This window comes from Penicillium odoratum (assembly GCF_028828045.1).
Source record: "Penicillium odoratum strain IBT 22623 chromosome Unknown utg000001l_segment0_segment0, whole genome shotgun sequence".
Lineage (NCBI taxonomy): Eukaryota > Fungi > Ascomycota > Eurotiomycetes > Eurotiales > Aspergillaceae > Penicillium > Penicillium odoratum.
Window position 1 is genome coordinate 5345670 of NW_026643143.1, and position 27937 is coordinate 5373606.

The 27937-nt window shown below is 46.1% G+C and overlaps 12 protein-coding genes across 12 annotated transcripts; 7 read left to right on the plus strand and 5 right to left on the minus strand.

Annotated features, from left to right (window-relative positions):
* Positions 1 to 3855: 3855 nt before the first annotated feature.
* N7520_001927 (uncharacterized protein) lies at positions 3856 to 5463 on the plus strand (the record flags this gene model as incomplete). Its single annotated transcript, XM_057135862.1, has 2 exons — positions 3856 to 4702; positions 4778 to 5463. 2 exons carry the CDS (start codon positions 3856 to 3858, stop codon positions 5461 to 5463), a joined length of 1533 nt encoding a protein of 510 aa, XP_057001798.1.
* A 1100-nt stretch (positions 5464 to 6563) lies between these two features.
* N7520_001928 (uncharacterized protein) lies at positions 6564 to 7100 on the plus strand (the record flags this gene model as incomplete). The annotated part of the gene is made up of 1 exon (XM_057135863.1): positions 6564 to 7100. One exon carries the CDS (start codon positions 6564 to 6566, stop codon positions 7098 to 7100), a length of 537 nt encoding a protein of 178 aa, XP_057001799.1.
* A 613-nt stretch (positions 7101 to 7713) lies between these two features.
* Positions 7714 to 8120, plus strand: N7520_001929 (uncharacterized protein; the record flags this gene model as incomplete). The annotated part of the gene is made up of 2 exons (XM_057135864.1): positions 7714 to 7787; positions 7838 to 8120. The coding sequence occupies 2 exons, from the start codon at positions 7714 to 7716 to the stop codon at positions 8118 to 8120; spliced, it is 357 nt and encodes a 118-aa protein (XP_057001800.1).
* Positions 8121 to 8684: 564 nt separating this feature from the next.
* N7520_001930 (uncharacterized protein) lies at positions 8685 to 11436 on the plus strand (the record flags this gene model as incomplete). The annotated part of the gene is made up of 6 exons (XM_057135865.1): positions 8685 to 8758; positions 8810 to 9011; positions 9060 to 9124; positions 9187 to 9649; positions 10123 to 10568; positions 10626 to 11436. The coding sequence occupies 6 exons, from the start codon at positions 8685 to 8687 to the stop codon at positions 11434 to 11436; spliced, it is 2061 nt and encodes a 686-aa protein (XP_057001801.1).
* Positions 11437 to 11547: 111 nt separating this feature from the next.
* N7520_001931 (glycoside hydrolase family 30 protein) lies at positions 11548 to 12972 on the minus strand (the record flags this gene model as incomplete). Its single annotated transcript, XM_057135866.1, has 1 exon — positions 11548 to 12972. The coding sequence occupies one exon, from the start codon at positions 12970 to 12972 to the stop codon at positions 11548 to 11550; it is 1425 nt and encodes a 474-aa protein (XP_057001802.1).
* Positions 12973 to 13771: 799 nt separating this feature from the next.
* On the plus strand, positions 13772 to 15388 carry N7520_001932 (uncharacterized protein; the record flags this gene model as incomplete). Its single annotated transcript, XM_057135867.1, has 1 exon — positions 13772 to 15388. The coding sequence occupies one exon, from the start codon at positions 13772 to 13774 to the stop codon at positions 15386 to 15388; it is 1617 nt and encodes a 538-aa protein (XP_057001803.1).
* A 430-nt stretch (positions 15389 to 15818) lies between these two features.
* On the plus strand, positions 15819 to 18296 carry N7520_001933 (uncharacterized protein; the record flags this gene model as incomplete). The annotated part of the gene is made up of 1 exon (XM_057135868.1): positions 15819 to 18296. One exon carries the CDS (start codon positions 15819 to 15821, stop codon positions 18294 to 18296), a length of 2478 nt encoding a protein of 825 aa, XP_057001804.1.
* Positions 18297 to 18716: 420 nt separating this feature from the next.
* N7520_001934 (aldehyde reductase II) lies at positions 18717 to 19979 on the plus strand (the record flags this gene model as incomplete). Its single annotated transcript, XM_057135869.1, has 5 exons — positions 18717 to 18983; positions 19056 to 19236; positions 19286 to 19458; positions 19508 to 19604; positions 19675 to 19979. 5 exons carry the CDS (start codon positions 18717 to 18719, stop codon positions 19977 to 19979), a joined length of 1023 nt encoding a protein of 340 aa, XP_057001805.1.
* A 258-nt stretch (positions 19980 to 20237) lies between these two features.
* On the minus strand, positions 20238 to 20541 carry N7520_001935 (uncharacterized protein; the record flags this gene model as incomplete). The annotated part of the gene is made up of 2 exons (XM_057135870.1): positions 20238 to 20305; positions 20361 to 20541. 2 exons carry the CDS (start codon positions 20539 to 20541, stop codon positions 20238 to 20240), a joined length of 249 nt encoding a protein of 82 aa, XP_057001806.1.
* A 2034-nt stretch (positions 20542 to 22575) lies between these two features.
* Positions 22576 to 23241, minus strand: N7520_001936 (pyridoxine/pyridoxamine 5'-phosphate oxidase; the record flags this gene model as incomplete). Its single annotated transcript, XM_057135871.1, has 1 exon — positions 22576 to 23241. The coding sequence occupies one exon, from the start codon at positions 23239 to 23241 to the stop codon at positions 22576 to 22578; it is 666 nt and encodes a 221-aa protein (XP_057001807.1).
* Positions 23242 to 23825: 584 nt separating this feature from the next.
* N7520_001937 (fungal specific transcription factor domain-containing protein) lies at positions 23826 to 25611 on the minus strand (the record flags this gene model as incomplete). Its single annotated transcript, XM_057135872.1, has 3 exons — positions 23826 to 24902; positions 24950 to 25401; positions 25452 to 25611. 3 exons carry the CDS (start codon positions 25609 to 25611, stop codon positions 23826 to 23828), a joined length of 1689 nt encoding a protein of 562 aa, XP_057001808.1.
* An 812-nt stretch (positions 25612 to 26423) lies between these two features.
* N7520_001938 (Zn(II)2Cys6 transcription factor) lies at positions 26424 to 27923 on the minus strand (the record flags this gene model as incomplete). Its single annotated transcript, XM_057135873.1, has 1 exon — positions 26424 to 27923. One exon carries the CDS (start codon positions 27921 to 27923, stop codon positions 26424 to 26426), a length of 1500 nt encoding a protein of 499 aa, XP_057001809.1.
* Positions 27924 to 27937: the final 14 nt, after the last annotated feature.

Genomic DNA, 27937 nt, shown 5'->3' on the forward strand with positions numbered 1-27937 from the left:
GCTTTTGTCGCCATTCGCACACACGCCCAATACAGGAATAGCAGACGACTTTTTATCAACGACTACTGTATATTCTTCGCCTTGTTATGTCATCTGGCCACAGCTGTTGTTTACCAACTTGCTATATCGCCAATGTATGACGTGCTGACCGGCAGCGCCGGTCTGAAGCCATTCAGTCCAACATTCATGGAGCGGGCGTCTTTGTTCCTCAGACTCCAATATGCGGCAGACATCCTACTGTGGACGACGCTATGGTCGGTCAAGTTCTCTTTATTATTTTTCTTTTGGAGACTATTCGACTCCGTGCATTCGCCCATGAAGCTGTTCTGGTGGGTCATGTGTGGGATCACTGCGTCAACGTGGATCACCAGTCTAGTTCTACAACAGTTCGCCTGTGACCCTATCAGTGACTTTTTCGTACCAGGTAAGAATCCTCACCAGATCATAAGTGTTAAATTAATCCGATGTAGGCAAATGTAACTCAGAAAGGGACATATTCTACTCTAATCTTGTTTTTCACTTCTCCGTGGGCAGTGACATTGCGGGTGACGTGTGTGGTGTGTATCCCTTGAACCGCTTATCAGATGATACTAACTTGGATAGTGATGCTGATCCCCTTTCCCCTTCTATATAAGTTGAAGATTGACAATCGGAAGCGATGGATTCTGATTGGACTTTTTTCACTCCCTATCATCCCCGTTTTATTCGCATGCCTTCGTTTGGCCAAGTCCAATAATCCAAATGCGGAAGTCGATCCTATCAAGTTCCAGTTATTCTCCATGCTAGAAAATACCTCAGCTATTGTTACGTCCTGTCTTCCGGCCTTTCGGCTCTTCGTCATTAATGTTCAGAATTCATCTGCTCAGGGTACCTCGCGGTCGTATCGGAGATTATCGTGGATTTTTACTAGTTCGTCTAGAAGTGGAAGCTTCTCGCAAAACAAAAGGAAAAAGGCAATACCTTTAGAAACATTGCTGGAAACCTGTCATGAGAATGCACCATCGCATAACATGGAGACGCTGGTCAATAGTTCAAACAAGGAAAGCGACGGGGATTCTTTTCGACTTGATCATTCTTTAGGAAATAGGGCATGGTGCAGTCATGAATTTCAACCAACTTGATTAACGCTTTCGAAGTTTCAGTTCATATGTGCATAAGTTTGTAGATTGCAGCAACAAGTGTTCTCACTCAATGCATATCAATTCATTGAAACACTGCGCGATGAATATACAATCCGAATCCATCAATTGATGGGTTTTGACGAAATGCCTACACATGCGTATCACAAGCTCCACTGCTGGTGGTGAATTACAATTGCAAACGTTAATTTGAGTCTGCAAGCCTATTTCTTTATATATCACCAGCAGTATAAGCCACGGACATAATTTAGAAAGACGTCTACTGGCATCTTGACCTGGGCAACTAGTGCGATAGACCGATTTGAATGTCATTCTCAACAAATGAATCTAGAAAATATGGTGTCAAAAGTTGTCTCAGTTGGCCTGTGTGCTATACTCTACTAGCGATGATATGGAACCGTTTATTTGGTGGATAAATTTGCTAGTGGGTACGCACATCTGGTATCTGGAACTAGACCTGCCAATATGGGACACATGGGACTAAAATTTTGTCCAAGTCCCAACTGCCAAAATCCCATGGGATTCGCTAAGCGAAATGGGACTCCCATAGGAATCCCAGCTAGATCCCATGCCCCATATTTCCTGCATAATTGCCTAAAAAGGAAGTGGATAAATTAATGTAAGTTACAAAGGTAATTTTGGCTGTTTAGTGTTTGTTTTAAGGTAATAATATAACTAGCGTGGGAGTTCTACGTGGACCTATGGGTCCCATGGGAAATCCCACTTACGTAAGTCCCATGGGATCCCATGGGACTTGATCTAGCCAGATTAGGAAGAATCACATGACTACATAAATTTGTTGAAATTTTCGGCTGTATTGACTATGTATAGAAGATTTAAGATATAGAGGGAAATTACTACTAATAGGGGGCCCTCACCCTCTCTTTTACCTTTAAATAGGATTAATGAAGTTAAACCTCTATATTAGGGGTTCAACTTTTGGTAAAACTAATCATGTAATAAATAGGCTGATATATATTTCTCCAATATTTTCCTTGATATCTCTTATATTAATATTGAGTTTTAGGAAAAATAAGATACAATTCATTAATTCTGATCAAGAATATATTGAAAATCACTATTCTAGCTAATTTTAGAAAAAAAGTAGAAGGTTCTTAAGGCTAGGAAAATATAAGTAGTTCTAGGTGTAGATATATATCTTTATTTTATCCCTGACTATAACTAGCAAAATAAGTATAAAACAGCCAAAATTACCTGTATAATTTACATTAATTGATCCATTTCCTCTTTAGGCAATTATGCAGGAAATAAGGGGTATGGGATCTAGCTGGGATTCTCATGGGATCCCATGGGAATCCTATGGGAATCCCATTTGGCTTAGTAAATCCCATGGGATCTTGGCAATTGGGACTTGGACAGAAATATATATTTTTTTGGGTCCCATATTCCCAGGTCTAATCCTCACCTATATCTGCACCAAAATTTCGCGGTCGGTTCTTGAAAGCTTGAACATCACATTTTTCCACTATAGTCCTCTATGTTAGCTCGAAAATACTTATCTCAGATAAATGAAGGAACCTTCCTTTTGGTAACCATTATCTATAATGGTACAAGCTCCTTTAGTGAATTGAAAGCGAGCCCAAGTTCTTGGGATGAGAGGGGAACAATAGCCTGCATATGGGGCCTTAAATTCCATGAACGTGGGTGTGTAACTCCAGATTATGATGCATATTGCAAGAACTATGCAGGTGAGCTGTAGATTATTGAGAGGTAGCAGCCCCAGCTATAATCTAATAACCTATAAGAACTCTTTCGGCTCTGATGTAAAATCAAGGTATATAGGGGTCTCGACAAGGATTGCGTCTTGTGCCATAGTGATTAATGTGACGAATGAGATCAACAAATTTACCGAAAAAAAACCCTCACTCGAAAAGGACCATCAAAGAGCAATATTGGGGTATTTGAAGATGGCCTCTGATCAATATTATGAAGGCCTCAGGTGTATTCACTATGCTTATGTCTTTGTTCAAGTGCTACTGATACAGACCACTGGCACTAACCAACAAGATTTCTGCAAGACTCTTAATCAGCGTGATCGAGCCTAATGATCGGGCAATGCAGGATTTATGCAGTGTGGTGCAGCCCTGAAGGGAGAGATAAGTCTAGAAGGGGCCCAGTATCGTATCAGCTAAACCGTCAGCTAGCTCTGGCTTGAATCGGCGCTCAAATTGGCTAGTCGTTAAGCTCAGTCTTTGATACCAAAAGGTAACTGCATACCTACATAATATTTAGATATATAGACGTTACCATTTATCTGAAGTATTTGGCTCCAACAGCTTTGGTCTAGTTCTCTTGATTCGATCTGGTCCATGAGAACTCTCTAGATAAGCAAAATGGGGATTCTAGATTTGAAATGTTCCAATGACAGTCCTTGCTGTCACGGCTGGCATCTTCTCACCCCATCATGCTGCGCCCTAGTAAGATAGCCTTCAAGGGTGACTGTGGCATGTCAGCAATTCAACATCGCCCCTGGCATATACTGACAGTAAACTAAGATTAAATAAATACAAACATTTGAACAAAGTGAAGATACATCTTCATTCAAAGCGCCGAGTACTCAATGTCCCGATTAGGACTGGTTTGTTCCGCCATCCAAGATAGTCGGATTTCATAATGGCGTTAATCACTACGTCACCCTTAGATTTTTCCCCTCCATCCACCCCTACTCCTCTTATCGACTCTCTTTCCTACCATGATGGAAGTAGCAACCTCGCCAGTGACAGCTGATAAGACTTCTTGGTCTTATTTGCCTGCAGAAATCCGGATTCTGATCCTAGAATGCGTACTGCAGGATGGCTGTAGCCTGGCTGGCTTCGCTATAGTGTCTCTAGAGTGGCAGATGATCATTGAGCCGCATAACTTTGCTCGAATCAAGCTCACATCATCCCGCCTCGCTGATTTCGGTCCAATGATTCACCGTAATCGGGCTCTTGTACACTACATATGGCTTTGCTTGGAACTCCAAAAGTACGATTGCACCGCTTGTGCGACTCACTCATATTTGAAACTGGCGAATACCCCCAATCCAGATGCCGCCCTGGTTGCCACAGCTCTCCAAGATGTACTTTCAACCCTCAGCACTTGGAAACCAAATGGCGAATTGTTGCTTGATATTAGTGTTCACTCTCCTAGTGACTCAGAACACTGGTTCAAATATCTGACTTTTGAGCCAGATCTTCCCTCTGATGAGTGTAGTCTGAGTCTATGCACCGAGCAGTCAACGTTGGCCAACTTTGATGACCACCAGCATGGTTGGATTTCTGGGAGTCAGAATTCCCCTCCACCTGAAAGAGCTTTTTATAAATTATTTGATACTATCATTGATATTAGAGACAAAATCCGGTGGAGCTGTCCACTGGAGGAGGTGGATAGACTACCATTGGTTCCAGCAGTAACAGGATTGCTTCTACGTCAACAGACCCGTCGACGATGGCGGCCAAATGAATTGCAACTGATTCTTGAATGTTTTCCCAGACTCCAGGATCTTTACTACGAGCCTTGGAGACAATGGGAAGATTTCAGCCAGAAGCTGATAGATCGATGTAAGTACCCTTATATTAGGTCCTAATTATCTGCCATATAGACGTTTATTACTCCATTACTTACCACTGATATAGATATCCAGTCACTTCTTAAATATCTGGGAAATTGCAAACTAAGAAGATTAACCATCTTTGAGAACTTTGCTGAGCGGTACCCTGCATCTTTTAAGAATCCTTTCCTTCCTTGCAGCCCTACCCGCATCCCCGAAGACAGTATCAGCCGCGCGGTTGCCGACAAGAGTCGCAAGTTTGAGTACCTCTCAGCATCATTTATTGTGGATGCCAGCTATTTCTTCAATGCCTGCAAGCCCCACTGGAAGTGGCCTAGCATGACTTCACTTACGCTGACTTCTCGACTCCTCACACCTGATGAAAACCCGGTAGCAATTGATGATATGCTCCAGCAAGCGGCAGCGGTGGCCATGAAAATGCCAAATCTAAAATCAATGGAGATATGGAATGGACGAAAGGGATTGGCAATGCTCTTCAGATATCACCTGACCAGCGAAGGCGTTGTTTTAGCCTTGAGAGGAACTTGGCCATTCGCCCTGCGACCTCCTATTGTTCAGGCTTGGGAAAATGTGGCGCCGAAGCATTGTAGTCACAACCCTATTGTCGTTGAGGAAATGCTGGACGCTGATGTTATCAAGTCTCATGGTGATGCAATCCACCATTTGAAGTTTTTAGACCCTGTGATTCGCCCCATTTCGTTGCGCCAGATTCGGATGGAGCACAGAGTTCGGGAGGGATTACATGGCTAATTACGATGAATCATTCGTGACAAAGACGAGACACATTGCTTTGCATGAGGAATTAAAGCCACACGTGCGCCGAATTGCATTTTCCAAAATGAAATTGATGATATTTGCCGTGTTTGCCTTCAAATGTTGGCCGATCACACTAGTCCCAAATAGGCATAATCGTTATACAGCTACTTCGACTGAGCGGACTGGACCCGATAGCCACATGCAGTCCGCGTGATGCCGTACTGGTTCGTGGACGTGGCGCCAGCGCTGTCTTCAACTACACCAAGCCCGATGTCGCGGATCAGATCAACAAGCATACAGGCGGTCGGCTGGCTTATACGTATGATTGTATCGCTATCACCGTGGAACAGAATATGCATGACAACATTTGAATGATCCACGTAACACACAGACACATAAGATGCGAGGAATAAAAATGGATAGAATCTACTCACATGTACACGTACTACTTGAATCATCTATATATATATCGTAAAAAACCTGGTTCAAAATATTTGAACGCAGTCCTGGTCTGTATGGAGTAGTTTGGGGACTAGTGCGGCCCATGTTGTCAGGAGCCTTTAGGTACTCAGAGCACTCGGGCCGGCCATCAATACGACTAATATGATTGCCAAGTCCTATCAGCTTGATCTTCAAAATTTCGCTTGTCTAGTAGATAAACTGCCCTCGATGTGCGCATTCTCGGAAGCCTTGTTTTTGAAACAAATAAGAGCATTCGGTCCACTCCTCCAGCCCGAGCATCGCATGTAGAGGCTGCAGATTCAGGATGCAGTTTCATGGAAATCAAATTAAACTCCAACAAGAAAGCTGCAAATGTTGTCCCTCGAATAGGCCTCAACAAGAAAATTTCTGAGCAGCACTTGTATGAATCCAGTAATGTGCTCTACCTGCAGTTTTATTTGTTTACAAAAAGTTGAACGCACCTGCCATTATTATTTTCAAAATAGTAGACTTACTACGTAACCCCCCTCCCCTAATTACACGATGTAGAGTCCTCTCCTTTGACATACCGCACCTTATACTTTTCTCTTTTACCCCAGCTTCAAGCATCTTATAACCGCTTATCAAGCACTTATAAACCGCCAGCCCTCAAGATGCCAACGAATTACGAGTACTGGCACTACGTATGGGAGTACGGCCATACCTTTGCAGGGCTCATAGTACTACCGCTTACAGACCTCTGGGTCCGGAAGTTGTTGGCCCACCTGAAGATGGTCCCAGAGGACTCAGCGGAGCAAGTGCTTCAGAAGCGCTTGGAGCGTGAAAGCAGGCAGTCTCTGATTGCGAGGCTAACAGATTTCCAAACTACCTCAATAAGTGTTGACGCAGCCCTTGCAACCTACATCTCAACCACGCAAGCGCTTGGCATGCGCTTGAGCCACCTCGAACCCACCGAGCACCGTATAGGCGAAGCCCTCAGATCCTTCACTTCAAACACGGAAGCGCTTGGCATGCGCTTGAGCCACTTCGACAATTCCATCGAGCAACACATGAGCCAGTTCGACGATAATATCAATCGCCGCGTCGAAGAATTTGAATTACGCACCCAGCAAGCGCTTAATGAACGCCTGAGCCGCATCGACCAGTTGGAGATATCCATACAGCAAGCGTTTATTGGCCGCTTAAGATAATTTGGCCTATACACTGAGGGAATACCCATCGAAGAAGCGCTCAACAAGTGCTTGGATGAGCTCGAGGTTTCCACCAGATTGCTGGTCAAAGATAGAGATGCCTTGCAGCATTTACAGGCCACCGTCGATGAACTTGAGCATCTTTTGAAGGGTCTCTAGGTCTGCATTGAAACGCTTCAGAAGTGCTCAGAGACTCCTATATGTTGAACTACTGTATATGGATAAGCGTTCGAAAAGTGTTGAGTATGGATTAAATTTTTACTTTTTTGTTTTGTATTAAGTCAAGACACTCGCTCTGAGTCGCTTGTATGTTTAGTGAGCACTGCAAAATCCAGTTTTCATATCTTTGATACACACCCATCTTACCACCTGTTGCTTTTTAATGACTTACAGGAAGAGAAATTCTTCTCCTTAGACAAAGTTACTTGGTCAAAGGAACCACTTGCTTCTTCAAGAACTTCGCCGTCCATAACAACTTTGATACATTTCTTTCTTTTTCTCTTTCTTTTCTCCCACTAAACCTACATGATCATCAACCTCGCAATACGAACATTCACCAATCATTGACTACCCTTCTATCAACCACAACCTTTGTTCAAGCCCCTAGATCACCATGGAACAACAGGAAGCGCTTACTGAAACCGCGGCAGCGACCCCCCCACGACTACAGAAAATGCAGCGAGCCCAGTAACAGCCGCTACAGTGATCCAGTTTTCTTCCCCGTCTCCTTTCCCCAGCTTTTTGCGTGGGTGTCCCCAATATGGGACGTATATCCGAGATCGTACCATTGTGTTGCCCAGTCATGACACCGATTCTGATGGCAATTTACTGGTGTACCGCGGTGCGGTTTATTGTCGTTTCCCAAATTGCAGTCGCAGGATTGAGCCATTTTCACGCACAACGAATCTACGAGCCCATCTAAAGGGCCACGGTCAAGCATGCGCTAAGGGATGGAGTGGCCGGCTCAGCCAACAAAAAAAAGACACGGCTATTGCGTTCTTTGTGTCACTTTTCCAGTGAAGTTTTTTTTCTCCCGGGGTTTGTTAGTTTGTTTTTAGTTTTTTATATATAGTTTTGCCGTGCTGCCTTGGCTACCGATTCAGAGTATGACTGACCAAAGTTATAATCAAAGTTCTATGTTATGTTCGTTTCGGTGTCAACGGATCGACAACTGAGAAGCCCCACAAATGGCGCGATGGCCTCGATCGTTAACACAGATCATTACCCTTTATGTAATCACGCCATCCGAGCCATTTACTTGTCATCCAACATGAACGAGCCATGGTGTGATACGATAAAATTTAGTCGGAATCATCTTTCCCACTATGTTTCTAACATGGACGATAAGTTGAGTGTGTTCATCACTGCACAACTCCCGCCTCGGAGGGTCGATCCCCTACCATGGCACTCACTGCGGAGCAAATCAGTGCAATAGGTATCGCGGGGCGAGTTTCCTCTGCGTTTTCTATGCTGGGGACGATCACGATTATCTGCGCTTTTGTTTTTTCGCGGCACTTTCAAAGCCCAATTCATCGCATTATCTTTTTTAATGCATTTTATAACTTATTCGACTCAATTGCGACGATGATTTCGATCTCAGGGCCAGAGAGAGGGGGTGGGTCATCTTTGTGTCAGTTCCAGGGCTTTGCGTTGCAAATGTGGGTGAATTTCGATGCTGAACCGTGCAGGTCTAATTGATTTGTTCGTAGGTTTCCGCTGGCCGATGTGTTATGGACATTAGCAATGGCACTCGACACCTACCTCGTTGTTTTTCACCATTTTGATGCTCATTATCTGCGAAAGCTGGAGCCAAAATACATTGGCGGCAATACTACCCTCACCTTTATACCTGCGCTGGCTTTTCTATTCATTCACTCTGATGAAAAGGGCCCTGTGTATGGCAGTGAGACCGTGAGTTCTCAATGTAATACTTCTGGGACAAGAAACTTACTGTCACAGATCTGGTGCTCAATATCGCCAAAGTGGATACTTCTGCGGCTCATCTTATACTACGGCCCAGTCTGGTATGCGATGCTTATAGTCAAACATTCAGTGTTTCCGCATCACTAATCATAGTCTTATCTAGGCTCACTTTAGCTGCCGTGCTCTTGTTATACGCGTTAATCGGTATCGAAATCTCCCGCCTACGCGACGAATTCAAATTAACAGACGATGAACACATTGTCTTAACCTCTAACATCTCCTCCGACCCTTCCTCGGACAGCTTCACACCGAAATCCACCCAAGGCTCAGTGACAACAACTGCTGAAGCCAACCCTCCACTGCAAAACACGAACAAGGTCCATAGACCAGAATCGCACATCACAAGTCATTCCTCCGTTCAACAAGCCTTTACACCCCGCCCTCCAACAAACAACACACCGATAACCTACCAACCGTCAAACCAGCGTCGCGTCTCATTTAAACAATACATCCTTATGCCCTCGCTTTTCTTTCTGGCTTTGTTAGCGACCTGGGTTGCACCTACTATTAATCGGGTGTCAACCTTTATTCACCCGCAGTTCGTGTCATTTCCGTTGCTAATTGCGGTTAGCGCATTTGGGTCTTTGCGGGGGTTCTGGAATGGGATTATCTTCATTACTATGGGGATGAAAGGCTGGAAGAGACAAGCGAGGGAGAGGATGGTCCTTAGAAGTGCACGATAATTTTCATTTACCCATTAGCGCGATACCCGTAGAGACCCTGGTTAAAACATCCGCTTAAAATTTACTTTATCCTCATGATGACTGGACGCCTCAGCATTGGTGGCTTGCTATTTATCCGGTGAGATTCTATCAAGTAATGGTAGGATCTAAGCCCCGCAGTCAAATAACTTGAAATAAGCTCGAGAATTCCAGAATACTCCTGGATTCTACTCGATCAAAATGTCCTCTCAACACTGGGTTCACACGTGGACCGCAATGCCCCTCCTTGCTGAGCCCGACAAACTTCCAGCCCAGCCATTTGTATTCAACAATTTGAAAATCATTACCCATTCATCTGTAGCTAATGTCATTTCCAGAACCAGAACAACATTATTTTCCGTGATACTACAATCCGCCAAACTGTAAAAATCACACTCGGTATCGCACGATTTTTCCGCTTACGGTTCTCTAATGCCTTCGGCACCGATGACTTGACAATCACCGAGACGAGTATTGCACTAGCAAAAGACAATGTCTGTGGAAGTAGAGTTATCGACTTGGCGACAGTGCAAAAAGTCACATTTGACGGTGGGTCGGAAACGACGATCTCAGGTGGTGCACTGATCGTTTCCGATCCAGTGGATCTCGGAGTTTTGTCGCCGGGCGCGGTACTTTCAATCAGCATCTTTCTTGAATCTGGTCAGGATAGTCGGACTGGGATTACTTGCCATCCCGGGAGTCGGACGAGTTCCTTTTGTGCCCTGGGGAATCGGGTGTCGGATTCTGATTTAAGAGGATCCGATGTGGAAGAGCTTGAGCATTGGTAAGTTCAATTGATCTTGTGTATTTGACTTGAACGCCTGATGACGATGTGACGTAGGTATTATATTTCTGGGATCGAAATCCTTGCCCCTCTCAAGACGGGCACATTGGCTATTATCGGTGATAGTATCACGGATGGCCGATGCAGCACAACGAATGCAAATGACCGGTATGTGACCCATCCCAGCCTGAGCGATTTCTCTGACGAAGCAAGGTGGCCGGATATGCTGTTCTCTCGCTTTCAAACATACCCGCCCACAGCCTCGATCTCAGTTATCAGCCAAGCAGCAGGTGGAAACAGAATTCTCACTGATGGGATCGGACCGAATGCGCTCAGTCGGTTGGATCGGGATATCCTGTCTCTCAGAGGCGTGCGCTACGTCCTCCTCTTCGAAGGCGTAAATGATATAGGCTCGGCGGAGCCGGATGAAGAGAGTCAGAGATTGATTGGTGATCGGCTAATCGCGGGATACCGACAGATTGCTACCAGAGTACATTCTTGTGGAATTCGATTGTTTGCTGCAACTGTCACGCCATTTGGGCGGAGGGAAGGTGAGGAGGATGTCGATCCCGCGAAGGAGGGATTTACTTGGTATTCGCATCCACAGCGAGAAATCACGAGGCAGAGGGTGAATGAGTGGATTCGAAATAGTGGGACTTTTGACCGGGTAATTGATTTCGATCAGGTTTTACGAGATGAAAGTCGGGTTTCCGTGTTGGCGGAAAAGTTTGATTCTGGAGATCGGTTACATCCAAATTTGGAGGCTTTTCATGCATTGGCAGAGTCGGTTCCATTGGGGATTTTTGAGACTCAATATGTGGGAGAGAGGGAGCGTTATGTACGCAAAATCCCAAGAATCATATGGTGAAGGTCCAACAGATCTACATCAACTAGCAGGCTTTTGTAGTCATGTCTGGCCTAATGAAAATGAAGTTCTGTATGTACTCGGATCTGGATATATACACGTCGCCGGTAATTTCTACACAGTAACAAACGTAACCATCGATCGGGCAGGAATTTGAGCCTTGAATGAACCACCGCTGCCGCATTTTACACGGTCCAAAGCCTTCAAGTCATGATCGTTATTTGTAATATAAGGCTGCACAGTAAGTCCAGCCTTACCCCCGGAGATCTGCACGCTAACATCAACCTCAACATCCAGCTGGTTAAGCACCTGTGTAGCAATCTTCCCATTTTTATTATGGAAAGAGCTGACAGTAACATTTGCACTGGAACTGGTTGACTCGATCCGACGAGAACCAGGGCGCACAAACTTGCTGAACTGCGCAAACGCCCAGAACCGCTTCGAGGGGATAACCTCCGTATTGATGAGATTGATCAATGCACTATTGGTCGTCGAGTTTTCCGCTCCAATCCAGTATAGAAATGCGCTTGTACCGGCATCTTTGAGGGCTACTTGAATGTGATTAGCCCATGTCATCCCTTCACCCGGTCCGCCATTCTCATAGAATGTGTACGGCGTGAAGTCGCCAGTGAGGTCGGCCCATTCAGTCAACCAGGTCTTTTTTTTGGTGCTAAGTGGGTAAGTCGGTGCGGAGTCGTATCCATGCCCGGTAACAGTACCGAGGTAGTTGATCGCCGGATCTGGGCCAGCTTCGAGGCCAGCCATCATGGCTTCCTGGTCATCCCATCCGATCCCATCACAGCAGGTGATTTCTAAATCAAGTCCAGAGGCTTTGATGGTTTTTGCCAGCACGCGGATAAAATCTGCGGCCTGTGTGCCATTGGATAGCATGCCGGCATAGGTTGCAGCGAACTGAGGCTCGTTCAAGAAGCCCAGGTGGGTCACCTCCACGCCAGACTCCTTATAGAATCGCACATATTGAACAAGATAGTTTGCATACGCCTGCATCCAGTTCCCAGTCGAACAGTGCTCGTTCGTGACACCACAGAGATATCCACCGTTGTTCTCGTCATCGTTCGTTTTCATATATCCCGGCGCGGACCACGCATTGGCGTACAATGTCTGGAGGCCTCGGGAGTATGCTTGCTTTGCTAGCGGGAACTGCCCACTGTTATAATTGTCCCAATCATAATTGGGCTTTGCATTCGGGCTCCCTGGACTAGTCGGCTCGATGGAGCTCATGAGATTACTTGTTGAGGTATTGCTAGAGCCAATCCCATTCCGCAAAATAGTGAACCCCGCACCGATGACCTCGTCATAAAGAAGATTCAAAACGAGTGTTTGGTTGACCTCGGGAAGACCATATTTGCCGAATATATCTTCGGCACGTTGAAAGGCTTGTGAAGCTCCGAAGCCATCTATCTCTTGGAATTGAACATTTGGGTTGACGGAGATGGAAACGAGTGAAGTGGTTGGGATTGCTGTGACTGAGACTAGGGCGCCCAGAAGAAAGAGCTGGTCGAATATAGAGAGCTTCATGTTGTGGTTCTAAAGCAGTTTCATATCATTCAATTGGGGTGCTGAAGAACTGACAGAAATGACTTCTTTAATCCAAAGAACTGGCCTAGTTAGAAGCTGGGTAAATGTGCATAGGCTATTACCCCAAACAGCATCGGGTAAAAGGAAAATCAGCATCCTGGAGTTCTGGAGTCTCCCCCATAGGACACGGAACACTGGATCCGATTTGGCTAAATTCTTGGATAAACGGAAGTACAGTTGAAGGTTCTTTGGTCAATCCGGGGAAAGCGTGGGGGGACGCGGGGTAATGGGGATGCTGTTGGTGAAGTTGAAGCATCTCGAGCTATGGAAATCGGAAAATCCCCCAGAATCCACTTTTTCCAGAGTAAATAATGTTTACTGACGTTTTAACACGCGGTTATACTCGACTATAAATACAGCATTCGGAGAATATGATAAGTTACATAATTATAAGTACTATTATGTCACGAAAGAAGGGTAAGACAGTCACCATCAATCTCTGAACTCTCCGAGCCCTCTCTCCTCCAAACCCCAGCTCTAGTGGCTGACGCCACGTATACTAATCACGAATCAGTATCTTTGCCCCGGGATATCCAATCCCTAAAGTTATTAATCTATTCCTTGCGGTTAATCACCTGGCCTCGCCTTATTGATATTATGCTATCCGGCAAAATGAGAAACGCCAGCCATTCAGGTGAGCAGCATTCCATCCAAGACTCTGGGGTGTGTGGTCTGAACTGCTTTAATAACAGGAGATCACCCATGACTTTCTCCAGTTTCTTTCGAGTCAAAGGCCACCATGTCTTCGCAAGCCAAGCCCGATGCCCCCCACATCACTCACGATGAGACGGTCCATGACCACGAGCTGCAAGGCTGGGTGGGTCTGGCTGAAGATGCTCGAAATGCGACCATCGAGGAACACAATTTAACCTTTGTCCAGGCTGTCAAGTTGTACCCCAAGGCTTGCATGTGGACAATGGTTGTTTCTCTCGTGGTTATTCTGGATGGATACGATACCGCACTCATTGGCTCTCTTTTTGGCTTCCCGGCCTTTCAAAAGGAATTTGGTCATGAGACCAGCAAAGCTGGATCGTATCAACTGGAACCGAAATGGCAAACTGCGCTCGGCCTCGCCAGTCCGTTAGGAAATATCGTCGGAATTTACATCAATGCATTTCTGACTGAGAGGTGGGGACATAAGAAGACATGTTTAGGAACGCTGGGCTTCTTGGTCGCCGTTCTCTTCATGCCCTTCTTTGCAAAGAGTGTCCAGGTCCTCTTTGTTGGAGAGCTTCTCTGTGGTCTCGCCTGGGGTGTGTTTACCACTTTGGCCCCTGCCTATGCCTCTGAAGTCGCACCCGTCGTACTTCGCTCTTACCTTGAGACCTACGTTGTGCTTTGCTGGGGCATTGGACAATTCGTCGCAACCGGCATCCTGGACAGTCTGGATAAGCGCACTGGACAATGGGCCTGGCGAATTCCGCTTGCCGTGCAGTGGGTCTGGCCAGTGATCATTGTCCCGGTGCTCATCTTCGCCCCTGAGTCTCCCTGGTGGCTGGTTCGCAAGGGTCGCATCCAGGAGGCGGAAAAGTCAATGAAGCGCCTCACCTCCTCACAGGACCCCGACCACGCGAAAAAGTCCATTGCCCTCATGGTTCAGACAACACAGCTGGAGAAGGTCTTGACGGAGGGTGCATCGTTTGTGGATTGCTTCCGTGGTTCCAATGCATGGCGAACGGAGATTGGCTGCATTGTCTGGACATCCCAAGTTCTTTGCGGCTTCGCCATTACCTCCTACGCGACGTACTTTTATGAACAGGCTGGCCTGTCTAGTTCCGACGCATACAAAATGTCTGTGGGCCAGTCTGGTCTGCACTTCTTGTGCACCCTACTCTCTGTTTTCATTACTGGCAACTTTGGTCGCCGCCCAGTGCTCTTTGTTGGGTATGGAGGTATGTGCATGTCAATGCTCCTCATCGGCATCATGTCCTGCGTGAAACAAAACACAGGACTTGGATACGGAGAGTCTGCGATGTACCTACTTTGGTACGTTTTCTACGAGCTGACTGTTGGTCCGATTGCTTTTATTATTGTTGGCGAGATCTCATCAACGCGTTTACGGTCCAAGAGTATCTCTTTGGCGCGTAATGCATACAATGTGGCCAATGTTTTTAGCTCTACTGTTGCTCCTTATACGCTTAACCCAACGGCAGGTGACTGGAAAGGAAAGACGGCATTTTTGGCGGCTGGATTTACCATTTTTATCCTTACCTGGGCTTATTTCCGTCTTCCTGAGTCGCGTGGCCGCACCTATGAAGAACTTGATATCTTGTTCTCTAGAGATTTGAAGGCGTGGGAGTTCAAGGATGCAGAGATTGACGATGATGCTGTCAAAGTTATTACCAAGCAGGGATGAGCAAATAATTGGGTTTGCAGGAATAGTATCTTCAACGAATGAACCATAAAATTTATGGACTCTTATGTTCAATCGAATTTGCATGTCATTGCTGCTACACTGTATCGTATATTTTTCTTCAAATCACACCAAACACCTCAAAAGCTAGGAATATGCGAATTCAAAACATTCAATTAAAATATACACCAAAGGATTATCTCGGGTTTACCTATGAGTGTCGGAGTGTGGGTATATAGTCCCAGATGTGGCTAAACGAGACTTATTCTGACTAAGTATTGACTTTATTGCCTAAGTCATGTTATCTAATTAGCCTGCAGCGGATAAATCGCTCTTCTGTCCGACTCATACTGATCAGAGTACAATAAAATCACACTCTACCCTGCCCGAGGATAGAACAGAAACTTGACTTGCCTTTATCAAGCATTTCACTATGTCTATGGAGAGTGGAATCGATGGCTGGCTTCGATATGCTGCTTTACCAGCCGAAATCAAAGCGACACATCGTCAATATTCTAGGATTGTTGTCTTGAACAAATCTGAGACAAGCCCCGTCTATACAGCTGGAAAGGAGCTACAACAAGGGCTAAAGAGAATTCTTAGCCAAGAGGTGAATCTCAGTTTTGACTTCGGCGATGATCTCTCGGGCGTCATTGTTATCGGTACCACCGAAGCATTCGCAGCTGGTGGTGATGAAGTCCCAACGCTCAAAGAAGGTGGATTCTGGCTCAACACACAATCTAACAGCGACTGTGTTCACATTATTGGTCAGAATGAGCGCGGTGCTCTTTACGGTTCCTTCGAGTACCTGATGCTCCTTGCGCAAGGCAATTTTGCACCCGTCGCGTCGGCTTACAACCCCAGCGCACCAATTCGATGGGTCAACCAATGGGACAACCTGGATGGAAGTATCGAGCGAGGATATGCCGGCCCGTCAATTTTCTTCCGCGATGGTGAGGTTGTCGAGGATATGACGCGCATCGGTCAATTTGCTCGCCTCCTTTCCTCTATTCGCCTGAACGCAGTGGTGGTCAATAACGTCAACGCCAACCCCAGGCTTTTTAACGAAACAAACTTGAACGGGCTTCGTCGCATTGCAGATACTATGCGCCCTTGGGGGGTACGGATTGGAATCTCTCTTTACTTCGACTCGCCTCGGGAGTTTGGTGGTCTTCCTACATCTGATCCGCTCGACCCTGCTGTCAATGACTGGTGGAAGGATATCACTGCCAAGGTTTATGAAAAGGTCCCCGATCTTATTGGATATACCATCAAAGCAAACTCAGAGGGTCAACCAGGCCCGCTCACTTATAATCGCACTTTGGCTGATGGAGCGAATATGTTTGCGAGAGCATTGAAGCCCTACGATGATGCCGTCGTTATGTACCGTGCATTTGTCTACAATCACCACTTGGACGAGTCAGTGTGGAAAAATGACCGAGCGAATGCCGCAGTGGACTATTTCAGCCACCTGGACGAGGAATTTGAGGACAACGTGATCGTACAGATTAAATGGGGTCCAATTGATTTCCAGGTCCGGGAACCACCATCTCCCTTACTGGCGAACCTGCGGAGAACCAAAGCCGTGATCGAATTCCAAGTGGCCCAGGAGTATCTCGGACAACAGTCCCATTTCGTCTACATGGCACCACTCTGGAAAGAGATTCTCGACTTTGACATGCGAATCGACGGGAAACCATCCCTAATTCGGGATATCGTCTCTGGCGAGCGTCTCGGCTGGAGTCGCAGCGGATATACCACAGTCCTCAACATCGGCAGTGACGACACATGGATCGGTCACCACCTCTCCCTGTCTAACCTTTATGCTTACGGGCGAATGACTTGGAACCCATGCTTGGACCCAAAATCCATTATCCAAGACTGGACGCGTCTTACCTTCAGCTTAGATCAAGCTGTTGTCGACACAGTCACCAAAATCTCTATGGAGTCATGGCCCTCCTATGAGAACTATAGTGGGAACTTGGGTATCCAGACACTCTGCGATATTATCTACACGCACTACGGCCCTAGTCCTGGATCCCAGGATGGAAACGGGTGGGGACAATGGACTCGTGCGAATGACCATTCTATTGGCATGGATCGAACGGTTGCTACCGGCTCAGGAAATACAGCTCAGTATCCGGCTGAAGTTGCCACTGTTTATGAAAACATCGACACGACTCCCGATGAGCTGCTACTTTGGTTTCATCATGTTCCCTATACACACCGGCTCAAGTCTGGAAAGACGGTTATTCAACATTTCTATGATGCACACTATGAAGGTGCCGAGCACGCTCAGACTTTCCCGGTTGAGTGGAGAAAGTTGAAGGGTTTGATTGATGATCATCGATTTGAAAACGTCGCGTTCAAATTGCGTTATCAGGCTGGTCATGCCATCGTGTGGCGGGATTCGGTGAATAATTTTTATTTCGCCAAATGCAACATTCCTGACGAGAAGAACCGCGTCGGAAATCATTCCTGGCGTATTGAGGCGCAACACATGAAGCTGTCGGGATACAAGATTGTTTCAGTTACTCCTGCTGAAGCCGCATCGGGTGGAAAGGCTGTCATCACTGAATCGGCTCAAGTCAGCGGTATCGCTGAGACCAAACTTGATTTTCCTTCGGGAGTCTATAATATCGCGGTGAATTACTACGATCACTTGGGTGGACGATCGAAGTATGAGATCTTTCTGAATAAGCAAGTGATTGGATCTTGGTCTGGCGATTTGGAAGATAAGCTCGGTCATAATTTCTCGGAATATTTGGATGGTCATTCGGCTACTAGGGTTACTTTCTCTGGAGTCCCAGTGATGAAGGGCGATATTCTCAAGGTCGTTGGACACCCTGATGGTAAAGAGTTTGCTCCTTTGGATTACATTTCTATTTTACCGGAGGGTATTGTTGATTAGAGGTCGTCCAATCGTTTACAGTGGGAAAATCTGCAGAATCCCGAGTCCAAATGATTCAATGTCATAAAATAGTGTTTAATTACAAGTACTTTATGCTGCCCGGAATTCTACAGTTTTAGCAGTTTCCAGCTGGCTACGCGTTTCTTCTTCCACCACAACCGGTCGTGATATCCATTCTATTTGAAAGGACTAACATAAGTGACCAATCCTTACAGTATAGTGGCTGCACATGCACAGTGACATCATACGAGGTGATTAGGCGACCATACCAAGCCACCATCACCCCGCATTCCACAAATCCCGGCATATTGTCAACACAAATCAAGTCTCGAGCAAACAAACCTGCCACCCTGGTCAAGACCATGGTATGTTATAACTCTTTCTGAGGTAACTATCGCTTACTAATAAATTCAGGATAAAATGGAGACTGAGGCATACGCTCTACATCCTGGTTCACGAGTCCTTGTCACTGGAGCAAATGGGTACATCGGTTCTCATGTTGTCGACACGTTGTTGAAACTGGGTTACCCAGTTCGAGGCACAGTTCGTACACAAAAGTCGTGGTTGAATGAATATTTCAACGAGAAGTATGGTGCAGGTGTCTTTGACACGGTTGAGATTGAATCCTTCGATGACCAGGGCAAGATTGAGAGTATCCTAGAAGGTATTGACGGAATTATTCATGTGGTAAGGAAGTTTGGAAGATGATTCAGGATTTTCCAATGGCAAACTAATAGTGTCGACTAACATGTGCTTTAGGCATCCGACGTCACATTTTCCAATGATCCTCATGCTGTCATTCCATGGGTCACTCAGGCAATAAAAAATATTCTGGAAGCTGCTGCTAAAACTCCAAGCATCAAACGTGTTGTGCTGGTATCTTCGTCCAGCACAACTAATCTTCTCTATCCTGATCCTCGAGGTCGAGAACTTCATCAAGGTACTTGTAAACGCAGCCACTTTTATACCTGCTATTAACCTTCTCTCAGATAATTGGAACCAAAGAGCAGTGAAAGCCGCATGGAATGAATCAACCCCAGAAAACGAAAGACGAATGGCAATATACGCTACATCGAAAATCGAAGCAGAAAAGGAGGCGTGGAAGTGGATGGAGAGTCAAGAACGGACATTCGAGTTTAACACGGTCTTGCCATGCGTTACAGTACATTCTAATTAACTCTGCAATCGTTTATGTATGCTGATATGATCAGGTTGGGAAAATCCTCCACCCGGAAATATCTGGCTCGTCCATGGGTTTTCTACGCAAACTACTCGTGGGAGATACTATGGCATTTTCATTTCCCGAACGTAAGTTTCTGACTCCTCCTTTCTGTCAATTCACTTTTTAACTGTTGTGGTTGCGCTGATTATCACACAGAGTGGTACGTCGACGTCGAGGACGTTGCCAAACTCTGCGTTGTTGGTCTTCTAGACGAAGGTGTGAAATCGCAACGAATATTTGCGTTCGGGGAACAAATGAATTGGTCCGATGTAATACAGATTCTTCGCGAATTGCGACCTGAAAATACCCTAATTCCAGATTCGCCCGAGGATGAAGTACGAGATAGGACAGAGGTTCTTCCACGGACAAGAGCTGAGATTTTACTTCGTGGGTTCTTCGAGCAGTCCGATTTCACTCCTGTGAAGGAAAGTATTGCAAAGGGCATTGAAGATTTGGATTGATTTCTATCGTGATAATTGAATGTTTCAAACTCGGAGCATATTCTTTACGTGGCATATCGCATAATATTGGGATTGGCCTTCGAGCTCTACATTTCTAGTTCTTGAATCTCTCAATGTCTTATAACCAGTTTCTTGCTACTTGACGACTAAATGCACCCCCTTGTGCCAAGCTATGTGGTATCTCAGCGGCAACCACCAAGCCCCCTCAATTACTGGCTGTGTTCAGATCGATTGACGTGTGCCCATTGCTGGCCTAAACTAGGCGTAAGTGCAGTTGCTCAGGTCAAGGCTGGAGAGGTCAAGAGTATAGGGGGGTCCTGCGGCGCCTAGATGCAATTTTAGTCAGTCTCGTCTCCAAGTTTCTGGAAGAGGGTGCCATACTCAGTGTGAGGGTGTACGCAACGGTGCAATTGATGAACTGGTTGACATCAAAGCTGGCATCCTTGGAAAGCGCGCTCTTGAGCTGGTTTCCGTTCAACGCAACAGTCTTGTAGTCGCTGGATGGGATTGCGGAGGTAGCAGCCAGAACAGATAACAAAGTAGCGATGATAGTGGCCTTCATATTGATGGTCGTTAAAGGTGAGTGTTCCAAAATTTTGTTTGGGATGCCTAGATTTGATTGTTTCCTGGTTCCTGAATATCTGCATGAACTGCGGGAAGATTAATGTCTTTATATATCCATCTAATATCATTTCACATGAAGAGGTCTAAGAAACTTCATGCCCTTAGGTCTAAGCCACCATGATGCCCTGAGCCGATGGGCATTCTGTTGAACCCGAGACTAAGGTATAACTAGACTGACCCAGGGGTTTATACATGTATGTGTTGCAGTTACAGGATGCCAGAGTATTTGGTTGAATCGGGGGAAATTGGAGATAAAGTAAGATTAGCCTCGTCACATTGTGTTTTGTATCGGTGAGTTCTTTAACGAAGTCACAGATACCTAGCGGTCTCCCATTATCCCTGGTGGGGATCAAAATTGTGTACGACTGGACACGTCGAGATACCGTTCTTACATGAGACGAAACATTCAGGGCTTCAATAGATGCTATATTAATCCTCCCATATGTAGTACCTTTTATGAGCACGATTATAATATGAATCCACGTCCAGCATTCTACTCCTTGGGTGGTCCAAGGTTTTGAATCTACGATTCCAAGTTATGAAGCAAACTTAATAGTATATTCATATCTGTCAAGATAAATACAGTATCTTTTCAAACAGTCTCAATGTACCATCAGCTATGGAGGACAGATAAAATGCATCTCATCAGGGTACAAGACACAACTATTTCCGCCTGCGGGTTATGGTTAAAGAATTCTTCAAATATTTGATTATTGAGGACCTCGGGAAGAGCTTACTGCAGGACTGTCCTAAATGCCAGCTATCAAGAGTGCAAACAACAGATCCCTTAGCTTGACACTCTAGGGTATGAGTATACTCATCCACCTTTCCGAGGTCGACAACTCTGAAGCGTGCTGAGGCCAGTCTATTGGAGATAGCGACCATTTCTGGGATCGGGGCTGCAACTGCCAATGGTAGTATGGCAGCTCCAATGCAGAGAATTCGAGGTGAGTACAGCTTCATTGTCCTAAGAGAGGCTGAGAATGAGAGTGATCTTATTGATGAAAAAGTGACACTCTTGTTTCCAAGTGAAATTGGACATAAGAAGTTATCAGCATTCATCCGCTTATGGTTATGACATAAATGGAGGAACTGGTCATTTCATTTTTGGCGGAGACCCTCCTTTTAGGGTTTTAGCAGTAATACTATGATAAAAAGTCTATAGCATGTGAGTAAGGTTTTGTAGCCACTTGGTTCTGATTAATACTACATACCATTTTTTGGCCGGCAATCTCTGCGCCTATAGGATGCAATTATAACCATCCGTGAAGACTTGGCAACTTCCTTGTACTCCCGTAGCATATATCTGTGACATAAGTACCCCACAAGTTCAAGCACATCTTTTGATTCTTGGTACAACTGTAACATTAAGCTCAGATCGAGAGCTGAGCTACGCCAGCCTTTTTGGAGTAGGACAAGCTCTATAAACTCCATTCATCCAGACAATATGATTCTGATACATATGGAAGAATTGAACGAAGCAAATCACGCATGTGCAATAGATAAATGACTCACGTATCTCTTGAATGCTTGAGAAAGAACATGATAGAGTTACGGGCTCGTAGAACAAAATCATATAACTTTGATGCACATGCCGTCCACATCTAAATGTGATGGAGATTTTGCATTTAAAAACGTGACACTAAACATAATGTACCGAGATCTGACAGAAATCGCATCTCGACCTTGGAAATTAAACCAAATTTGAAAGCGAAAAACCATTGACGTCGACCAATGGATGGAGAAATTACAAACACCCAGGTATTAGCCTGGCACTCTGTTGGTATTAAACATCGGAATAACGAGGTCAACCTGTCCACTGTCTAGGTGGAAAGCTCCAGTTTATTTGTTCAACACTTGACTCAATCTACATTGTAGACCGGAGAACCGGAGGAAAGGCTCCAGCCTTGGAGTACCTTCTGAGCGTTCCCTGGAATGCTTCGTGGGATTTCGCAGATTTGGGTAGAAAGCTTCAAGGCCACAGCAAATTCCTCTGCCACTTATTCTCTCCTTCCTCGTACACATACCGAAGACGCTGATGAAGACGAGTATCGCTTCCTTGCCAGAATTCGACAGCATGCGGCATCAAAGCGTAGACCCTCCATTTGTTCACACCGATAAGAGGATAGTCTAACATCTTCGCTTCTGTTTCAGCAAGGCTGCGAGTTAGCGCACCCCGGCCTGAAAGAATCTGACTTTGATTCGAGGCCACGGCGCTAATCCTAGAAGCCAAGGGTCGGGATTCGTAGTCAAGGGCACTTTCTTCATCAGATAGCGCGACAGCCTTCCCCTTCAATCGAATCTGTCGAGCAACTTGTGGCCAGTAGAATGTCAAAGCCGCATGTCCACTACTCTCCAGTTGTTTTCCTTTGGGACTGTCGGCTTTGATGGCGAAATGCCAGCCTCGAGCGTCGACGTTTTTCAAGATTAAGACTCTCGCATCGGGGTATCCACTTTCGTCAACTGTGGAAAGGGTCATAGCATGCGGCTCTTTCACTCCTGCGGTGACCGCTTCGTGGAACCAGAGCTTGAAAGCATCATGTGGTGTTTCTGGGAAAGTGTCAAAGTTTAAGTCTGGGAATGGGCCTTGGAGGACTTTGGTGTTGCGAAGTTCTGTTCTGAATGAATCATTCTCCATCTAAAATTGGTAAGCCAATTAATGCATGGTCGTCGATCTCATGGAGGCCGTGGGAATGAATGCCTTTAACGTGCGAGCTAAGCAGCGGAGCTTGAGCACTTGAAATGTGGTTCAACTTGATGATAGTAAAGACAACGATCTTTTAGAAAATCGAATTCAAGATTCATCGACGATAATGCGTTTGTGTTTGTTTCTTGTGACTCATGATCATAGTACTTGCCGAGGTTGACAGGTTGACCGCTCACATCCGATCGCAGAAGACCATTCTCACCGGAGATGATATAGGGATACCTATACAGTTTATTGGGAAGATCAAAGGAAATTTAAATGCCCTCAGAGTCACTGATCCCACGATGTGATTGCTTCTGGATGAGCATCGCTCTGAATTAATTTGAAGGGGTCACCTTCCCAAAGGCAACAATTGATAGAAGCCTTTCGGGTAGAATTTTTTCTTCGGTTGGATAATTATTGATTGATTTAGGATCTGGTTTATTACGGAGTAAATTAAGACCTGAGGATAATATGATTCATACAATAAGAATAATTAATTAAAACATATGCATCGAAAGAAACATACAAATTTATCACATCACCTGCGGCACATTCATAGAGAAACACGAATCAAGCTGCGGCGGACTATCAATAACAGGTGTAGAGAACGTAGCTTCGGGGCCGTTTTCAAACATCTTAAACGCCAAAGTCGTAATTTGATTCGCCTCCTGATAAACATCTTGCAACTCGGCAATAACCTCCAGCCCGAGTTGGAATGCTTGAAACGCCTGGGCTCTTTCCTGTGGGTCTGTTTTCTTCGTTCCGGGTATGTGGATAATTAATGCGACAAGGATGGCTGTTACACCGATAATCGGTAATCGACGATGAAGCTTCTTCTGGTATAGATCAGAGGCAATCTGAGTGATTTGCTGTGCGGCGTATTGGACGCAGAATGTTGATGAGGGAAGTGGTTGGGATTGGTAGAATACGGCGATGGTAGTGTAGAATTGCATGTGGAGGAGGTTTCGCTGTAGCGAGATTATGTTTTCTTCGTCGATGTTGGTTGATTCGAAGGAGTAAGTTTGAATGGAGGAGGGAAATGTGCTTGCCCATTCTGCTAGTTTGAGTTCAACAGCTGAGACTCTAGCGTTATGGTCGGACATGTCGATTGGTGATGAGAATGAGTTTGGTCTTGCACGACCCTTACTTTGCACATCTAGGACTTCGCTTATCGATACACATAATTGTGCGTTGGCGATAGACATCGTTGCTAGATCTCTTTGGATATTGATGCTGTGTGCTAACGGATATCCGAGGGATTGGACCAGCACTTCTGGAGACAAATTATAGAGCTCGAAGTCATCTTCTGTTAGCATTTCGTGGCAGAAGATTGAGCTCTGGATTGTTGGTCGACATCGGAGTCTAAGCGCGATCTGGCAGTCGGTCGTGTAGCATGTCCAAGCAAGTCGTTTCCAGAACTTGGGGTTGAGTCGGATGTTTTTCACTCCCGCGATATCTCGGAAGAGACCGATTGACTGAGCTGTCGAAGTCGCAATCGAGCACCAGTAACGGCTGTCATCGCCATCCGCTGTTTCGAGTCTGTATGTCATGAAGAGGAGTGCCTGGACCACGGTGATAGTGTTGGGCTCATACTCCGATTGGTATAGAAGCTATCCGAAATTAGTATGTGGTATGAGGGATCAGACTAGAGACTTACCTTGGATTTGGTATAGAAGGCTTCCTGGGCCTCTTTTCGACTTGAATAACCCGCCTCCTGAAGTTGACCCAGATCCACGAAGGTTGTCGCCGAAACCATTACGGCATAGAAGAGGAGCAGACTCATGGAGCCGTGATCACTATCTCGGTTGCAGATAGCACTGATAAAAGCGGGCCAATCGATAATCGGCATGTTGGGGATGACACAGTTGACAAATGATTGCAGCAGTGCATTCTGCAACTGGAGGCTCGGAAGACTGAACACGCCATTCACGTAAAGATATTCGATCGTCGTAGGATTCATCATCATGGGAAGGGGCTGGATGAAACCCGGTAGAAGAACGCCCGGGCTCGAGGTGTCAGAGGCAGATGAATCAGGCGAACCGAGATTGGTGAACGTATTCCAGACCTCCTCTTCGGGCTGAACAAATGGATTGTTAAAGACCGGTTGCGCTAATCTGGTCAGTCATCATGCTGATCTGGCATGGTGTTTATGAACTCACGCGTTGGACTTAGAGATGTATTCCGCCACTCAGTATCTCCTTGGAATCCAAATCCTGTATTCCAGCCATGCACAGCAGGAAAGGCTCCGATGTCCGCACTTTCCGGTGACCATGTCGCATCAGATGGTGTCGGTGTCAATCCTGTTGTCTGGACCTCCATTTGTTGGCTAGAATCATTAGCCTGTATTCAGCATTTTGACGTATGATAGTTACCTGGACCGACTCTTCCTGTCCTTTACACATGGCACCCCTCTCTGGTAGCAATTTTGACAAGGAGATCCTGGCACAGTTTTGCATCGTACTTTTGTGAGATGACATAGTTCGCACGCTTTTTGGTTTCGTCGGGGTAAGGGCTTCGACTGAGTCCTTGGCGACAGCTTTTGTCGCTTCCCTGGGTGGTCTTCCATCGTGGTAAGAAATGAGATAGCGTAGTTCTGCGCAATTACAGGATCAAGTCGTACGATTTACAAAATAATAGCGATGCCTAAATGGTCTGGTCCAGTCAACGAGAATCGTAAATCTGGGGTTGAACAGCATCGACCAGTCCATGATAGTAAATCTTGGGGGGGAGTAAGGGATTTAACTCCGGACTTGTTTCATAAACTATTTCATCACTGGACGTCGATCCAAGTCAATCTGCGTGTCATCCGGCCATTTTTTTCTCGATCGGGGCAAGTGCAGGTGGACTTGGTGATTAGGTGGGGAAAATCCGGTCAGTTCTTGCCCAATCTGGTCGCCCCCCGCCGATATCCGATCATCATTATTCCCTCCACAACGCCAAACTACGTAAACTGAGATGAATTCACGGTCTAGTATGCCCCCCAGACCCGAGACGGGTGATTGTCCGGCCAAACGGCTGGGTTCTAGCTCGTTAACTTAAATTCTACGCTATTCCAGTGTAGAAGGGGATTCGTTGAAAATGACCTCATAGCCGGAATATACATTGACAATTAAACTCTGACAAAAAGGAAACTAGGGCGGCATCGCTACTTGCAGCTGGGTCTCCACTAGTTCAAACCAGACCCCCTCATATCCTGTGTCCCTGGCTGTTCTGATCTGTTTTACAAATCCCTCCAGTCGTGATGCACTTATTGCCTGCACGGTGAACGATGATAATTTATCCAACAATGCTTCACCTGGTCCTTCGATCTCAAGCATCGCCATCGTTATTGGAAAGACCATGGGTAAGCCGGTAGCTTTCTTGGCAGCGGATTCGCTAAACATCTCCATCGTGCAAAAGATGCTCTCGGCCAGCACTCTAGCCTTATCGTCTTCCACCCCAAGCGGATACCGATGGCGGTGGATAACCAAGAGTCCTGCAAGACGGTAGACGTTGGCTTGTGTGACCATGGCCAACACCTCATGTTGAGCGAAATTATTATACAGCTCAGGTGGGGTCGGGGGTACCCATTCCTGAATTCTCTCCTCGATCGCAGCGAGCTGCTCATAAAATCCAGCATGCGTGGGACTGTCATCCAACATGCTCTTCTTGAACAGATGACTACATTCACAGATATCATATAGATGAGGTAAGAGCGTCGCACAAATCCCCGCATATCGATCAATAATAACTCGCCCGGCATCAGGAAATCGAATTATGGGAATTTCACGATGCGCCAGACATTCGACCGTATCGATCAACATCGGGGACATGATAATGGTATCCATGATTGGATATCGCACCAGTCGCGGGAACCATGGCTTGACCGATAGGAGTGCGCTCCGAATGATGGAATGTGCGGTATTCGAATACGGGGCGCTGAGCACGTTGAACAAGTACATGGTCTGTCCGAGAAACAGCGTACAGGCCGCGTCATAATCGTTCTGGATGTTGACATCCCGCAAGCGCTGCAATCCTTTCGCCGCTTTGCGCATGTCGGGTTGTTGAGGTCGCACAACAAGCGACTTTTGGTGCTGGGTCATCAACCCCAGGAAAGCGAGATATCCTTCCGTCAAAGTCGGCCCCGATAAAGACAAGATGTGATACACGGTGCGTTGTGCCTCGGGTATGAAGCTGGCACCCATCATGAAAGGTGTATGGATGGCCGAAAACTGCTCCACGTCCATCACTGTCTGCAATGCGTCTGCGGTTGTTTGAAGTTTTCTGGGACAAGCGAGCAGTCGCTCTGGCGACTGCATCACGATATTATAATTATTATTGGGTGTTCCCAGTTCCTCTATGGCATCAGATTGAGAACCCGAGTCCGACCCGCGGCTCGGCGCACGCGACGATGTCGCCTGGCGACTAGTAAGTTCAGAGTCGCTGCGCTGCTCTCTCGTCTCCACACTCCAGACCTGCATTTGGCCATGTGGGAAGGCCTTGGCGGATGGTCTGCGTCCGATGCGTCCACTGCGGCGGGATATCGAACATGGGATCTTCAAACGCCGACATCTTGTGCATTGTTGATCAGCTCCGTTAAAGGTGCATTTTTCTTTGGCGGAATGACAGCGATTGCATGCCTTCACGACCATGATTCTGGAAACAG